The sequence below is a fragment of the Antechinus flavipes genome, chromosome 1 (assembly GCF_016432865.1).
Source record: "Antechinus flavipes isolate AdamAnt ecotype Samford, QLD, Australia chromosome 1, AdamAnt_v2, whole genome shotgun sequence".
Taxonomy (NCBI): Eukaryota; Metazoa; Chordata; class Mammalia; order Dasyuromorphia; family Dasyuridae; genus Antechinus; species Antechinus flavipes.
The window spans coordinates 4,146,072-4,164,198 of NC_067398.1; the positions used below are offsets into that span (position 1 = coordinate 4,146,072).

The 18,127-nt window shown below is 41.9% G+C and overlaps 1 protein-coding gene across 1 annotated transcript in view; it reads left to right on the top strand.

Annotated features, from left to right (window-relative positions):
- Positions 1-634: 634 nt before the first annotated feature.
- SEPTIN7 (septin 7) overlaps positions 635-18,127 on the top strand; it is a 40,221-nt gene continuing 22,728 nt past the window's right edge. The window contains exons 1-2 of the mRNA XM_051978063.1: positions 635-737; positions 9,201-9,307. Of these exons, the coding sequence (XP_051834023.1) occupies positions 728-737; positions 9,201-9,307 (117 nt within the window). The 5' untranslated portion in view covers positions 635-727. The remainder of the gene's footprint in view (positions 738-9,200; positions 9,308-18,127) is intronic.

Below are 18,127 nucleotides of genomic sequence, written 5' to 3' on the forward strand. Positions count from 1 at the left end.
TCCCTGAAGATGACGGCAGCAGAATCTTCTGAAACACCAGCCTGAAGTCATTATCCAGCATAGCTGCTTGCCAGCGCTGCTAACATGACACTGACTGTAAAAACCTGCACAAATTTATGGAAAACAATTGTTAAGAATTCAGTGCTTTGATTTCCCTTTCGGACTGGGATCAGTTTCAAGAAAAGTACTCTGTGGGGAGTGAGCCAAATGATTGTATAATTAAAAAAACAGAAAAATAATTCTAAATGGATTTAAATGATTTTGTGAAAAATTCTAGCAGCTTGCTTTCTTAAAGTCAAAATCTTGTTACTAACCTTCAGGGTTTGTCAGGTGAAATCACTGGTCTGAGATAGGTTTCTTTAATTGTGTTGTTATTCTTCTTTCCTCCCCTACTCCCCCCATGCTGTAACATTTCAAATGAGCTCTGAAACTCAATTCATCATGCTTGTTGATGCTATTTTAATAAGTGCTTTTTTTTAAACTTTTAATTTCTGATATGAAAAGCTGGTGTGATTTGCTGTGAATAATGATTCGTATAATTTTCAAAATTAGTTTGAGGAAGGGTATTAGAACTTTATAGTATTGGAATTTTTTAATGACTAATTTTGTTCCCTTTTCTTTAAACAACAAACAGCAACAGAAGAACCTTGAAGGCTATGTGGGATTTGCGAATCTCCCAAATCAAGTATACAGAAAATCTGTGAAGAGAGGGTTTGAATTCACGCTTATGGTAGTAGGTAAGACTTTTTTGGTCATTTAAAAGTAAGCTTTGCTTGGCACATAGGTGGTGCTCAATAAATGCCTTTTTCCCCTTCCATTCTCTGTTCTTCTAGTTGTTCAATTTAGGCTTAAATATAATACAAAAATCCCTTCCACAATATTCCCTCTGATGCTTCAAAAGAAAATATTCCAGCTGAGAAATTCTTCATTGAGTTTGGGAGGGAAGGGTGAGGATAAAAAGGGAACTAGATGTTGAAAGAAATTACTGTTATGGTCCTGAGGCACTGAGGACATGATCTCAGGGGTCAGGTGTGCCACCATAGAGCACTGCTCTAGATCCATCTGGGCCCACCCCTGGACTGATAGAAACAGGGGCTGTCAATGTATGTGCCCAACCCATGGGGTCCCTTTAATCTCTGCTGGGGGCAGGGCAGCCCTGACTCTCAGTCAGTGTCCCCTGCAGAGCTAGAAGAGGGCGCAGTCTGGTTGGAGGGCCTGGCAGAGGCAGCTGTGGAGCCAGGGAGGAGAAAAGGATTTCAGATTGCTCTTCCCTTCATAATCTTCTCAGGAGTGGATTTGGGAAGGAACAAATCCAAGTCCAGAAAGGACCAAGTCTCTTTTACTGAGAATGTTTTCTAATGGTGTCCAGCATTTGAAGATCAGAATGCATGTTCTTGATGGTGAAAATTGGTGTGGAGCTCCCTGTACCAGTTAGTGATTGTCCTCATTGACTTTCAGCAGAGACGGAACAAAAAGGAGCAGGGCCATTAACATTCACCTGCCCTTGGCTTCTGACAGGCCTTCCTATAAAAAGGAAGCACCGCCATCTAATCAAATGAGATTGGGTTGGACGTGAGAACTTTGACTTCATTTAAATGGCTGTTGGGAAGTTGGGTTCACTTAGTTTGAATGTGATTCAGGGAAGGGAAGGGAACAGACTTATTTAGCACTTACTTTGTGCCAGGAAATAGCATCTTGTTGAATCTTCCCAGCAGCCCTGTGAGATTTTACCCCATTTTACATTTGAGGAAACTGAGGCTCAGAAGCCAAGGGATTTGCCCAAGGTCACCGACTTCTAAGACTGGATTTGAACTCTGGTATTCCTGCTTTCAGTGGCTGACTGCAGTGTGGTGCCCCCTGCTGACACATTTAGAGAAGTTAACTGCTTGATAAAGCCAGCTGGTCCGAGGTGGAGGTGCTCTTTGTGACTCAGGCCCCACTGCGTCTCGGGGATCTGTGGGCTAGGTCCCTTGGTCCAGAAGTGGGATTGTAGTTTGTAGAACGGCTGTCCTAAATTAGAAACTCCTGTAGCATGCTTGTCCATTTTGGGCCTCCCCCTGCTCTGGCCCTTGCCCTCCCCATTTCAGGCTTCCTGGACGTCCCCCGTTTCTGCTCAATAGAGTAGTCCCCATCCCATCCCGCCCCTCTGTAGGCTTACCTCCACCTCTCCTTATTCCCATTCAGGGCTGCCAAGACTACTTCAGTCCCTTGGATCCCTTTCTCTTGCACCTTCCCTTGGATGCAGTCTGCGCTTTCCATTTCCCTCCTCCCATTCTCCCATAGCTATAGGTTCTAAGACTAGAGGCTCTGATTAAGAACACCAGATGACCTCTTGCTTTAGGGTCATTTAGGCTGTGGAGCCAGGGCAGCTGGGCTTTAGCCTCTCCCCCATCCTAGGCTGCTTGTCCACTCTTGAGCTTTCTGGGTTCTGTCGTAGAGGCCAGTGGCCCACTTAGCTTGAGGTTTCTCTCTAACCCTTGGGCTTCTGTGCCTCAAATGAAAGCCCTCTGTCCTTCTTTCTCTTTAACTTCTATCTATCCAGAGGGATCAGCTTCTGGCCTGAGGTTCTTACTGGAGCTTTTCCGACTTTTTCTTTTGTTATGTATATTTTGTTGCACAGTGGTTAGAGAGCTGATCCACACACACTTAACTACCTAAAATGACCTTAGGCAAATTCACCATGTTTGTCTCAGTTTTCTTATCTGTAAACTAGCCAATGTTTTTGCTAAGAAAATCCTAATTGGAGTCCCAGAGTGACTGAAGCCAGTCCATCCCCAATGCCTGTTTGATGGCTTGTCTGTTAGGCCTTTGCGCACTCTAGGTGCTCAGCAGTGTATGTTGGGTTCCCTAAGCCTGATAAGGAAGGGCGCCCATGCTTAGACCGGTTTGCATTAATCACCAAGAATTGTTGACTATAGCATCTGGCCATTGATGAGGCTTCCCCAAACACCTGCCTTGTAGGATGAATTCATAGTTAGGGAGTTGTTTCTAGATACGAGATATTGGGATTAACATATGAAATATAATGAGAGAAAGCAAATATGTGAGAAGAGAATTGAAATCCAAAGATAGAAAATAAATGGATTTTTTGGGCACAGAGTTTTCTGTGACTTATTTTAAGTAGGGAACAATCATTGTGGATGCGATTAAATTTGAGCTGGGTCTAAATTGCTCATTCAACAAACTTGTATTGTGTGTGGAGTATTTGGCCCAGTGCTGGGAGAGATACAGAGCTTAGTGAAGGCTGTTCATGCTCTCTTGGAGGCCATTTTTATTGGGAGATCGATCCAAATATGATTCCTAGCTCTGACAGGATGAATGGCGCACAGAAAGCTATTAAAGAGCCAGGTGAGACCTTGGGAGGTGCTACTGGGCCACCGACTACCCCAGAACCAGATCACTTCAAAATAGACTTTTCAAATAGCATTTATTCAGCACCTGTTGTATGCCAAACACTGTCATACCTCAGATGGAACTTGCTTCACCTCTCTGATTGTCCCTCTAGGGATAAAGATTTCAGCACCCCCTGGCCTGGCCATCGGTGTGACTCATGTCTGTGTCCTCCCCTACAGTCCCTGAAGAGAGAGCTTCCCTTGGCTCGTTGGAGCTTCAAGTCATCACTCCTGATAAGCCCAACTGTGGGCCTCCATTTATGTCCCAAGGCAGCCTTTCAACTCTTTTTTTTTAATTGGCCAGCATGCACCTCTCCAGTGTCCCCTTGTGGTACTCATTTTGATGTTTAATTGTGGGCCCAGCAGGCCTCTTTGTGTTTTCTCTCTACTGAGCTGTCAGTTTTTCATCCAACTCCAGGTTGTTGTCCCCATAGGAGAGGCTTGCAGGACTATCTTTTTTGGGGAGATCTCTTCCAGGATTTGGGGATTTCATGCAGTTGGAACAGTAGCATTGTCCAGTAAGAGTATTTGGGGGGCCACACCCTCAGGGAATGTCCCTTAATGTGGACTGTGTCCTGTGCCTCTTCCGTCCCATTTGGTGTGGAGCGTGTGTCTCGTCTAGATTTAGGCCTGCTTGGACATTGATAACTGGGTGTGGACAGGATGTTTCTGTTGTATGTAGGGGTTTTGAGGACCCTCAAATGATTATGGTATGTGAATGGGAGGCATCTATTTGAAAAGAGCTTTTACCACCAAATGAAGTATGTGTTCGTAAACCCAAAAGAAACCTAGTGGGGATCTGGGAATTGCCACCTTTCAAACACTTCAGGGATGGTAAAGAAGGTACCTCATTTTACACTGTGTTTGGGAGAATGTTTGTTTCCTCATCAGGTGTTCACATATTGGTGAGTCCCATAAAGATTCCACGTTGATCTTGGGCAGAGGTGTTGCTGCTTCAGAATGTTGGCAGTAAACCTGAGAAATTGTCCCTTTAAATCTTTCAATGGCCATTTCTGGCCTTGGGCTCCTAGATAGCTTTGGTCTGAAAGCACTGAGCACCCCCTGGATCTCAGCACAATGTATGTAAATTGTCCTTGGTTAGCTTTGAGCATCATGGGAGAGAGTTTGTCTCACAGACTATTGTGTTTGAAGAACACAGGCCAGGAAGCTGCTGTTACACATCACAGACTGCATGAAGGTGTGTCTGAAGAACTTGTGAAGGGCGTCAGATACCGAGCAGAAGATTTTCTGTTTGATCTTGGAAATAAGAAGCTCTTGAAGTTGGTTGAATGCTCAGGCTGCTGTTGCTCAAGGAAGATTGGTTTGGTGGCTGAGTGGAGGAGGGCCTGGACACGGGAGGCAGGGAGATGAACCTGCAAGCTCTTGGAGCTCTGAGGGTTAGGTGGGGTCCAGGTACTTGTCAGGGATGTTCCCGAAGGGAATTGTTCAAAATTGGGTCAGTGAGTTCTGCGATTCATGCATGTGGGGGAAATGTGCATCCACTGGGCCAAGTTAAGGGTAGGCTGTCCCTGAAGTTCTTTAGAAAAAAACTTAGAGCCCAGAGGATTACTCCTAGTTCCAGGTTGAGGGAGAAGTGGATCTATTCTCAGAAAGGCCAGCAGGGCCTGATGGCCCAGCGTCCTTGCAGCAAGAGTATTGTCAGTGAATGGGGCCTAGGAGAGTTCGAAGCCTATTGGATTGGTCGATATGGGATTCCAGAGAAGAGCTTCATTTTAGCGGCAGGTTTGCCCAAAGAGGTAAAAAGAGGAAGGAAGTTCATGCAGGCCCAGAACTACCTTTCTTGTGGTAGCTGAGACCTGGAATCCCCAGGGGTACCCATCCTGTTGGTATGAGAATAAAGTAGTAGTGCCTACCTCGAATGACTGTTTGTGCATGGCGGGGGTGGGATGGGAGTGGGGGTGTGTCAGGAAAACCTGGGAGATTCGACTGATGGCCAAGAATATTGTGAAGAAGGGCATCTTTCAGTGCAGTGACCACCTAGGACTCCAGTGACCTGATGAGGAGGCTGCAGTGGGTGAAGGTGGGGCAAGAGTAATGCTCTGGGATTGGCCTGGCAGGAGTTGCTTCTCTTGGCCAAGTTACTTAAACTCTTAGCCTCGGTTCCCAAATCTCTTTAAGAGAGATTTTTCTTGACATGCTTTCCTTATAAAATACTTTGGTTCCTATATTTTCATTCACCTAGCTATAGCAAGAAGGTGGTGAACTGAACCAAATTCAAATTCACCCATCTCTAAAACACGTTTATTGCTCAGTCATTTTTGTGGATTTTACAAAGTCTGATTATCCTGTTTAAACTCATTTGTAACAACCTGATTACTAGGACAAAATTCAGACGTATTTATCTAAAAATTGAACTTTTGTTTTTAGTTATAGTCTAGCCATTTGTATGCCAACTATTTCTGGAAAAAACAATTAAGGAATGGTGGGGACTTAGAGTTGTGGTCCAGTGAAAAGGATGGCTCATTATTCTTTGTTTTGTTTTTTGTGAGGCAATTGGGGTTGAGTGACTGGTCCCACAGCTAGAAAGTGTTGTGTCTGAGGTCAAATTTGAACTCAGGTCCTCCTGTCTTCAGGGCTGGTGCTCTATCAACTGTGCCACCTAGCTGCCCCGATGGCTCATTATTCTTAGTGGACAAATTCTTTGGTCCATCTGCCTCAGTTGCTTTAGGTCTTAGGATTAGCTTTAATAATCACTCAACTATCAGAAGATAATGGTAAAAAATAAATTTCCAGGCAAATTATAATGAGTCAGCCTGGTGTTCAGTGGGGTAGAACATTAGACAAATCCAGCCTCAGATACTTCTTAGCTGTGATGCTCTGGACAAGTAAGTCACTTCACCTTTGTTTCCTCATCTGTAAAATGAAGATAATTATGGCACACACACACATACAGAGTCTATTTGTGTGTGTGTATAATAACTTAGCAGCAGTGGCTAGCACTCAGTAGGCACGACATAAACTGCCATGCAGCTGTTGAGATAATTGAATTTGTCTTGCAGACATGGAGCTAGATACAGTAGAGTGTCCAGTAGAGAGCCTTGGGGGATATCCACAGTTGGTAGGCTTAATCTAGATAAGGAGCCTGGGAAGTAGTAGCTGGATGGGTGTGGGGGAAGACCAGGAGAGACGGTGTCGAGAAGAGGGTTTTAGTGAAAGGCTGCAGAGATGTCAGGGTAGATGAAGATTGGGACCATTCAGCTGTCTGAGTTCAGGAGGCAGAACCCAGGAAAGAAAGTGCCAGTGCACTGAATGATTATGGAGGAGAGCTGAGGGGTTGTTTTGAAGTAGTAGACATGTTGCTAAGTAGGAGAGGAGCTGGCAGTAGGAGATATGGAAAAACAGAAGCTGAGAGCAGAGACAGCAGGTGGGAGAAGCTGGGATGGGCCGGGGTCATTTGTGCATTTAGAGGGGATACTTCAAGTGTGGTAGACGTGAAGGAAGACATATTAGTTGTCATCCACAGTTTTATGTCTCTAATGAGCTTCCTGAACCAGTTCATTGCTACTGTGTCTTTGAATTAATCTTGGATAATAATTATGTTTTGTGGCCAGGAAAAGTCTTGTTTGGAGAGAGCCTTTAGGAGGCAGGGTTTCCCTCTTTCATGCTCACTTGGGGTTCTCTAATCGGCCCAACCCCAGCTCTGGTATTCACTCCCTCTTTTAGACGCCTTTAGTCAGTGATTCTGAGCCCTCTTAGTGGGAGTGCTTTCTGGGCTTAACCTGTGTCCACTCACGTGGGGTCATTTTCATATTTTCTCTACTGAGACCTAGGAGCTCCTTGAGGACAGATGGGTCTCTGGCACTAGTGTTTAGTAAATTAAGTTGCAGTGAGACAAACTGAAGGGGTTTATTGTAGAATATTTTCAGTAGCCCCTCTATCCCCCTGCCATGTTCCTTAGACAAGTGACTTTACCCACATTCACTTTTAAGAAATTAGGATTTAAGAAAAAATGAATTTGGTTCAGGAAGTTTTCTGCACCTTTGGTAACTGTTCCTTAAGTACCTTGAGATTGGATTTGAGGCTAAATGGCAGATAGATAGCATGGGCTTGGCCCTTCAACCAGCTAGTTGTTGGCAGCCTGACCTGAGTCAAATCATGGCATCTCTTGGTTTCTCTCTTTAAATATAGAGCTAAACTCCCTGGCTCCTAGAATCCCTTCTGGCTTGAAATCCATGACATGCTTTTTTTTGTGAGCTCTCACACAGATTTCCTGCATACTGATGTCCAACTGCTTTTCCTATTTCTTTATCTGTCTTTCTTCTAGGAATAGCTAGACAATTTTCTTTCTTGAATTCCCCTTGATTTCCTTTTCTCTGCCTTTTGGATGACAGTTTGGTTGTTTGTTTTGATTTCTGACTTCCTTTCCACTTCTTCTGTCTTTTTCCATCTTAGGACAGCTCGCAAATGAGTTTGTTTTTCGATTCTGGCAACATCTTTCTCAACTTGATGATATTTGTCAGACATGTGATGACTTAGGGACTCTGGGAACTCTTTTGGTTTTTTGGTAGGATCACAACTCCCTGACCTTCAGCATTTCAGCACATTTTGAAAGCTCTCTTGTTTCCCTCCCGAAGAACAGAACCTTCTTGAGGGTAGGGACTGTCTAGCTTGAATTTACATCCTCAGGACTCAGCACTCCCATACTTCCCTTTTCATCTCTCCTTTTTTGCATTAAGTGCTTGTTACAGATGCTGCAATATAAGACCAGTTGTCCTGTGAAATAGTTATTATTTTTGGCTGCACAATAAGATTGACTCCTTTCTTGCTTTTGCAGCAAGTATTCCCTGGCAGCCAACCTTCCTGGACCTGGATCTTTTGCTTTTGTTTATAACAAGAATGTCAAAATTACCAGCAGTAAGTCTATTGTGGGCCATAGGAGCTCACAGTTAGAGTTCCAACAGACAAGCTCAGTTATTTATTTTTGAAGAATAACTTTTTATTTTTCAAATACATGCAAAGATACTTTTCAGCATTCACCCTTGCAAAACCTTGTGTTCCATATTTTTCCCTTCCCTCCCTTTCCCCCTCTCCTAGACAGCAAGTAATCAAATATAGGTTAAACTCGTGCAATTCTTCTAAACATATTTCCACATTTATCATGCTGTACAAGAAAAACCAGATCAAAAAGGAAAAAAAAAGCAATCAAACGACAACAAAAAAGATGAAAATCCACATTTAGTCCTACAGTCTCTCTCTGGATACAAATTGCTCTCTTCATCACAAATCTATTAAAGTTGGCCTGAATCACCTCAATCTAATAGACAAGTTTATTGATGGTCTTAAATCTGAAATTTTTAGCACCCTCTGCAACCCCTTTATATTTATAGAAACAAGTGAATAAATGTCATCTCAAGAAGGGATTGGGTGGGAGTTAAAAGGAGCAGCTAGCCTGTCCTTTGTAGAAACTTGTGAATCATAAAAAGCCACTTTGCATCTGAAACATTGCAGGGGTGGGATGCCCCACTTGGCCAAAGGCACAAAAATGATAAAGTGGCATATTATGGACATAAAGGACAGGCTATTCCCATGAGGGAGAAATTGGGCCCAGCATTAGCTATGTGCCAGGGACTGTTCTGGTTATTGGGAGTCACTTCCTCACTTTAGATCTTTGTCGTGTTTCAGATTGAAAGACCTAGCTAGGTATGTGTACTAGAGCTTAGTAGCCTCACGGGCCTTTATGTACCTGCCTTAGATGTGGGGCATAGGAAGGAATCTCACTGTACAGTCACATTAGGGACATGTTTATGTGCGATAGTAAAATGACTAATACTTTTTGTTTTCTTGTAGGAGAATCTGGATTGGGGAAGTCAACATTAATCAACTCATTATTCCTAACAGACTTGTATTCTTCAGAGTATCCAGGTCCTTCACATAGAATTAAAAAGACTGTACAGGTATGTACATTTGTAGCTTGAATTATTTTACTTTTGATTTAATTTACTTGCAAATAGCCCAACTTCTGGAAAGCTAGAAACTGATGTCACAGAGAAATGTTTTATTTCTGATGTTCAAGGATTGTACTCGTGTAGCTGTTCTGAGTGCCTCCTGGACCAAATGGAATTAGTCTGTTAACTGATATTTAACCAAATGATTGCGTACCTGATGCCTTTTGGAGCTGATTTCCTTTCCAATCAGTGCCCTCAATCTTAAACAATAGGTTAGTCATAATTCCATCTAGAGGATACAGTATAGACTTACATTTTGTAGTGAAATGTCAGCAACAAAATTGGAAAGTCATTTTCAATGTTGTGCCTTAGCCAAAGATATTACCTTTGTATCATAATGACATCTCTTCATTCTGAATAGCTCCAATTCATCTTGGACCACAACCAGCTTTATTAGTGATCCAGCAAATAGCATGTTAGGTGCTGTATATCACTAAAACATTGACCATGGAGGGAATTGTCTTTGTTCATCTGTAGCAGAGATTCTTATATTGAAACCCATGAACTTGGATTTGTTTTTTAATATTAGATACATAGTTCAGTATAAGTTGTTTTCTTTGTGATCCTTTTTTGTTATTGTTGTTGTTGTTTGTTTGTTTGTTTTGTATTCACTTAGAAGCACATTCTGAGAAAAGTTACCTGGGTTTCATGGGAAAGGTATTGTGATACCTATTGGATTGTCATGGAATTGAAACAGCCCCTGGTGATCTCTTTTAGTGTTTTTGAATTTGGGAACACACAGAGGGCAAATTCTGTGTTTGCTGTCAGGCTTTTTGTGGGGGGTACACAAATGTAAGTAAAGCTATCTTTGATATGGTGAAAAGTGTTAACCTCATCAGAATTAAGAGTTTGAGATCTTAAATGATTCACTTGTATTCTGCCAACATTTCTTTTTTATTGTGATGAAAAATGATTTGGTGACATGGGCTATGGATTGGATTCTTCTATGTAGACACAAATGGGAGTCCTATTTGTATTCTCATTGAGATTGTAAAATACCTTTTCCCCCATCTTTCCTTCCTTGTCCTTTCCAAATCTTGAGATTCCCTCTTCCCCAAGATTGTAGAAACACATAGACCCAGAAGGGATTCAGAAGCCTCCTTGTGTCTAGACCATATTTAATTTTTTTCTGGTAATTTTTTTTATTTTAATACACATTACTTTATGAATCATTGGGAGAGAAAAATCAGCAAAAGGGGAAAACCACGAGAGAGATTTAAAAAAAAAAAAGAATTAGAAGAAGTGAACATAGCATGTATTGATTTACGTTCAGTCTCCTTAGTACTTTTTCTGGATTTTCTGAACATTTTCTGTCCAAAATCTGTTGGCATTGCTTTGGATCACTGAAACTCTGAGAAGAACCAAATCGTTCATAGTTGATCATCTCACATTCCTGCTGTTGTGTACAATGTTTTCCTGGTTCTGCTTGTTTCGCTCAGCATCAATTCATGTAAATCTTTCCAGGCCTTTCTAAACTCAGCTTGTTCATCATTTTTTATAGAATAATATTCCATTATCTTCACATATCACAACTAATATTCAGCATTCCTCAAATGATGGACATCTATTCATTTTCCAGTTCTTTGCCACTACAAAAAGGGCTGCTACAAACATTTTTGCATATGTGAGTCCTTTGCCCTCCTTTAAGATTTCCTTGGGATACAGTTCCAATAATGGCACTGTCCAGTCTGTATTTGAATGAAAACCCTGTGCAGTTGTCACCTAGCTTTGCTAGAAGGCACATTTCAGCATTAATAATTTAGGGGAAGTTTTCCTTTACATGAAGCTCATGTTTTGCCTTTTTGCCATCTTCCACCCATTGGTCTTGGTCCTTTTTTTCTGGAGCCAGATAGAGCAAGCAGAATCACAGCCCTTGGAGAAAAACCCTCTTAATGGGGAAACATTAGAGAGACATTAAGCCAAGAAACTCAGTTGAGAACAACATTTTGTGTGTTCCATTATTGGTTGCCTCATCTTTATATAGAGCAGCACATAGGGAGCTTATTGTTTCAGTGTTCAAAAATTGAGCTTAGAACTTCAAGAACTTTCTCTTTTATTATTAATAAATGATATTTCACAATTCATAAATTGTTCATACTCCTAAAATGGGTTGCAGCGCCCTTTTTACCTTGGTCATTAAGCCCCAAATTCCATCCTCCTTTTGGTGAGTTCAGTAATTTCTAAAATGTGGAATGACTTTGAGCTTGCAGAGATTCAATAGGATGTTTCTTGGTCTGTATTGGAAGCATTCTTGTGATCTTTGAGAACCCATGGCCATTTCCACACCGTGACAGGGCATCAGAATGGCATTCTAATGGCAGAATAAATAATGTCTTAAAATGAAGGGACTGAGATAGGAGGTAACATGTGTAGTAACAGCACTTCTGGACCCCCAGCTTCCCTGAGATTCCAGTGGAGACAGCCCAGGACCCTGAGTCTGAAAGTCTTGGAAGGACCAGTGACCTCTGCTGTTGTCCGGGAAGGTGGGCCCTGCTCTGCTGAGGCCGCAGCCACAGACCCTGAAGATGTCTGGGAAAAGGAAGAGCTAAGCACTCTCCAGGGCAGTGGGAATGGCCTCTGCTCTGCTACAGCCTCCTCAGGACCCTGGGTCCTTTTCTCCTGACCGGCAGCCAAGCCACTCCCTGGATATCGTCTTTCCAACAGAAAGGGGGGGAGAGCAGGGCCTGACTCACTAGTAACGTTTATGATCCTAATGCTGAGCCCAGGGCTTTGTACAGAGCAAGAGCTTTAGGAAAGGATTTTCTCCATTTATCCATTCAAGTCAGAAAATTAAGGGAGTGGTTTACATGGTTTTTAGTAGTGACCAGAGTGTGCTTAAAATAGAGTTATCTTAAATGCACCAGACCACCTTCTTTCTTCACTCACCCCTTATGAAACCTGACAGCTGGGGCACTAAGTCATCACCCTGATCTGATTTATAGGTGGTCAAGGTTTCTAGTTGGTCATGCAGGTTTCCCCATTCTCCAGCTGAGATGGCTCTTCCCATTGAGTCAATAACCAGCCCCAGTGATTGGCTCCTCCTGGCACTCCCCCTGCCTCCCTCTTTCTTCCCTGTGACTTGACTAGTGATCCTGGGCTAGAGATCCTTTTTGGCCCCCTCCACTTAGCATCACTGCTAATCACTGCCATTATACGGCAAATCTGTAGATTTCTAGACTAGATGGGGTGAAGAAATAGCAAGTGTTGCAAATGGAACCTCTTCTTGTTTGGTTACTTTTGGAAAGTGTGTATTCCTTACTTGTAAACTACATGAAGGTTAATGGTTTGCCACCATCTGCAAGGGCTGCCTTGATAAGAACTTGGAACAGTCTCTGCAGATAGGAAAGGGAGATCCTGCTTGGTTTGAAAGCTAAGCATTTTACCTGGGGATTCTGAGGCAGTTGGATTGGGAGAATGATGTGAGAGTCAGGCCCAGATTCAGGATTATGGGATTCTGGACAAGTTTGTCTCAGCTTCTTCATCTGTAAAATGGGGTTGTGAAGAACCAATGAGATAATTTTTGTGACATTTTGCACAGTACCTGGCACTTCACAAGTCCTTGTTAGCTGTTATTGTTGATGCTCTATTGGTAATTTACAGATTATATAGAATTTTTGGTTTTAAGTTCAACTATATTATTGGGGCAAGATTTTTAAACATAAATCTTTTAATCAGCTTATGAGGTATATGAAGGATCTAGTCCAGGAGACCAGAATTATGATGCAAATACCTTAAAGGAGCTTCAGTCACATTATTTGTTTTTCAGAAAAGTTAAGATGCTGAATATTCTTTGTCCTTTGCTAAAGGATTAAATTTGCATTTAATCTCTGGAGGACGCCAGGGAGTGCCAGAAAGTATTCTAACATGACCCCCTGCAGTAAAGTGCATGGGAAAATGGCCATTTGGAAGAGATTTCTTAAAAGTTTGAAATTCCTGCACTTGAACCAATTTGTTTTCCATGAATCCCATGAGAATGCTTGTCAAGCCGGATGAGGGGATAGTGTTGGACTCTGAATGTCTGTGAATGACCCGGGTTCACAATTGGGTTTTCTGGATCTCCTCCAGATGTTGCAAGCCATTTGTATTTGACCATGTATGGACAACACAGTTCTGTAAACTATAAATAAAAAGAAACTGTGTGAATAGACTCCTTGAAGAATTCTACATACTGACCCCCCAGTTTTCACGTCAGGCTGATTCTATCAGTAAGTCTTAAGGATTGTTTGCACAGTTGAATCTCATAAGAGCATCCTAGTGTGCTGCTTGGCTGCAGTTCTGGGAATAGCCATCATGTGCTTTGCTGCCAAGAGAAGTGGGCTTTGACCAGAGTCACATTTTATAAAAAGAATAAACTTTCTTTTAGTGTTCCTGGTGAAAATAGGTTAGTTTGTTTTTTTAATTTTCTGGGTAAGTTAATGGTTTTATTAAGACTAGTAGATAATAAAATGACCATTTGGTTTTCTTTTGTAAACCAAAAATGAAGCAGATTCATGTTTAATACACTTCGAGAAGAGTGGGAGCTCCCTCAGAAGTGGGCTTATTCTTTTGATTATGTCACTTAAGGATCAAGACTCTTCAGCTCCTGGATAATCTATACAAAAGGATCTGCCCTAAAGACAGTGGGCTAAGAATTCCACTGAGATAAGATGGTCTGGGTGCTGTTAATTTTAGAGCAAGATTAGAAATGTCTCTGAGCCACTGAACTTGGAGGAAATAGAAGTCTTAATCGTAATTTAATAGTTGATTATCAGTATGAGAGAAATAATCATTTCAACTGAAATTAATTAAATGTTGGTCAGGCTACAAGTGTTTGATTTTATCTCAATTTGGCCCCAAAGGTAAGATATGGGTTTGGTCTTTCACACCCACCCAGTACCTAGTACTGTGTCCTGCTTTGAGGAGGTGTTTAGTGTTTCATTAATAATATATGATTGACTAGGAGCTCTTTTTTTTTTTTAACATATGGACTTCTAACCTCTGACTTGAATAACAGAGCCTTAAGACCTTCTTGGTTTCTTCCTGAACGCCCCCTTCTTTTCCTCTGCAGCACAGAGACCCGGGCCTCCGTGCTCTTCTCCCCACAGGACAAGCCATTTCCTTACTCTAGGAAGTAGGTTCTCATTGAGCAGTCTGCTTAGCTGAAATTGACCGACACCTTTCTTTCTTTACTACCATTTCTATTCAGTTTTTAAGGACTTCAGTCATCATCAGGGACCCTTATCTTTTTCACCGTGTAATTTAAGCCTGAGACTTGTTCATGAATCAGTGCAGTAGAGAGAACCTAGGGGACTGAACATGGCCTCCCTTCCTCCAGGACTGCTGGCAGTTGGGCTATTGTGTGCATGGGGGAAAGAAACTTGTTTTTTGAATTTCCTGATTGTTTGGATTTTAGATTGAGGCATTCAGCACTGATCCAGTGACCTTTCCTGATCATGGAAGTGGCTGTCTTCCACAGTGAGGCTGGGATGTGGTTCAGAAGCTAACAGTTGGATTGCATTTTGCTTAGGGCCAAAGATGAGTCTTCATTAACCACCACTCCAGATATGATGTTATTGGCAGCTGACAAAGCTAATTAAAAGCCCAGGGCGGGTTTTCATAGAATTAGGGTGATCTGCCATTAGATGAACACTACTAGGACCTTGACTCTAGTTTTGGTCACAAAAAGCCACCCTTGAGCTTTAAGTCAATTAAATTAACTCCCAGTTTCTCACTTAATCCCCTTTAAAAAAAAAAAAAAAAGAATAGGCAAATATAATAACTGGTCAATGTTAAAATTTATTTTAGGGCAAGATTTAAAGAAAACAAAATATTTGCTTTACATTTTTTTTAATTAAAGGTTTTTATTTACAAAACAGATGCATGGGTATTTTTCCAACATTGACCCTTGCAAAACCTTTTGTTCTAAATTTTCCGCTCCTTCCCTCCACTCCCTTCCCAGCTGGCAGGTAGTTCAATACATGTTAAATATGTTGAAATACATGTTAGATTCAATATATGTATACATATTTATAGTTATCTTGCTGCAGAAGAAAAATCAGATCAAGAAGGAAGAAAAAGAAAAACCGAGAACGAAAACAAAATGCAAACAAATAGCAACGGAGAGAGTGAAAATGCTCTGTGTGTTCTACACGCTGTTCCCATGGTTCTCTCTCTGCGTGTAGCTGGTTCTCTTCATCATTGAACAGGTGGAACTGGTTTGAATCCTCTCATTGCTGAAGATAGCCATGTCCATCAGAATTGATCCATCATATAGTCTTCTTGTTGCTTTGTATAATGATCTCCTGGTCCTCATTTCATTCAGCTTCAGTTCATGTCGGTCTTTCCAGGCCTCTCTGAAATCCTCCTTCTGGTTGTTTCTTCCTTCAGAGCAATAGTATTTCATAGCATTCATACACCATAATTTATTCAACCATTCTCCACCTGATGGGAAGCCACTCAGTTTCCAGTTTCTGGCCACTACAAAAAGGGCTGCCACAAACATTCGTGCCCATACAGGTCCCTTTTCATTCTTTAAGATCTCGTTGGGATATAAGCTCAATAGAAACATTGCTGGATCAAAGGGTATGCATCATTCCAATTATTTCCAAAGTGGTTGCATCCGTTCACAGCTCCATGAATAATGATGTCCCAGTTTTCCCATATCCCCTCCAACATTCATCCTTATTTTTTCCTGTCATCTTAGCTAATCTGAGAGGTGTGTAGTGGTATCTCAGAGTTCTCTTAATTTGTATTTCTCTGATCAATAGTGATTTGGAGCTCCTTTTCATGTGGCTACAAATAATTTCAATTTCATCATCTGAAAATTGTCTGTTCATGTCCTTTGACCAGTTATCAATTGGAGAATGGCATGAACTATTATAAATTTGAGTCAGTTCTCTATATGTTTTAGAAATGAGGCCTTTATCAGATCCTTTGGATGTAAAAATTTTTCCCAGTTTATTATTTGCTTTACATTTTTTATTTTTATTTTTTCATAATTATAACTTTTTATTGACAGAACCCATGCCTGGGTAATTTTTTACAACATTATCCCTTGCACTCGCTTCTGTTCCGATTTTTCCCCTCCCTCCCTCCACCCCCTCACCCAGATGGCAAGCATTCCTTTACATGTTAAATATGGCACAATATATCCTAGATACAATATATGTGTGCAGAACCGAACAGTTCTCTTGTTGCACAGGAAGAATTGGATTCAGAAGGTAAAAATAACCCGGGAAGAAAAACAAAAATGCAAATAGTTTACATTCACTTCCCAGTGTTCTTTCTTTGGGGGTTTGCTTTACATTTTGAACTCAAAATGCATAGAACTGAAGTTCTCTTTTCTCTTTCCCCCTCCCCGTTTTGTCAAGGATACCAGCATCTTCATCCCAGGGTAGGCCTTTAGGTTCAGAATGTTCAGGAGTGGGGCAGCTAGATAGTACAGTGGATAGAGCACCAGCCTTGAAGTCAGGAGGACCTGAGTTCAAATCTAGTCTCAGACACTTAACACTTCCTAGCTGTGTGACACTGGGCAGGTCACTTAACCCCAATTGCTTCAGCAAATTAAAAAAAAAAAAAAAAAAAAGAATGTTCAGGAGTCCTCCCGAATCCCTCACCCTTCCTCAAATCCCATGTTTCCCTTCCCCCAATCATCTCACATCCAATGTGCTGTGAAAGCCTATTGATTTCATCTCCGTCGCATCTCTCCGACATAGCCTCTCTTTCCTCTGGTCCTGTTCCTGCCCTGGTACAGTCTGGGCCATCACACCTGGATTATTTCAATGGCTGCTGAGGGTCTGCTTGCCTCAGTCTTTTCCCAGTCCATTCCATCTTCCATTCAGGTCCAACCATGTCACTGCCCCTTTATAGACTCCAATCACTCCCAAAAGAAAGATAACATATATTTGACATTCAGAGCTCTTTCCAATCTCCCCCTCTCCCTCCTCTTTAGTTCTTACACCTCATTCCCCAACATCAGGGACTTATGGCTGTTCTATGAACAAGACCCTCCCCTTCTTCATTCTGGGCATTCTCTCCAGCTTTCTCCCTACCTGGACTGCTCTCCCTCTTCAGCTCTGCTTATTGACCTCCCTGGCTTCTTTTCAGTCCCACTCCTACAAGAGGCCTTCTCCAATCCCTCTTATTTCTAGAACCTCTCTTAATTATCTCCTTGTTATGTGATTGTATGACAATTTATACTTTGTGAGAGAGGGAGCCTGGGCCTTGCTTGCTGTTCCCATTTTACAGATGAACCGGCTGAGTTGCCACGGCCACAGGGCTTACGCTATTAAAGTCGGCATTCTCCAAGTCTAGTGCTCTTTCTGTAGGCCCAGTTTTGCTTTTGTTAGTATGGGGGGTTTTGAGTGGGCAGATTTTTTCATCAGGGCTGATTGGCAACTCTTTATAGACTATATTCAGTCTCTAAACATTTGCATTTAGACAATGGATCCAAGATCCAGTCCAATTCTGAAGAGTTTGTTCCGCCATCCCATATTGTTCTTTTCTTCCCCTCTTTTTGGAGGTATCATTATATTCCTTATCCTTGCCGTTTGGGGAGGCCTGATCTCTAATGTCATTTACATAGGTAACACCTGGTGAAAATGCCCTCCTCCCTGCAAGCTATCTAGTCCTAGTTAAGTGCAGTCACCTTAAGGTTTGGATTGCTCCAAGGGTGGTCCCTCGCTAGCCCCATTCCATTCTTTAGCAACTGTACATAAAGCAATGTAGATGGGGAGCTCTTGCTGTTGACTCTTCCTTCTTCCTGGCAACTTCTTCCTTCCTGGTCCTGTT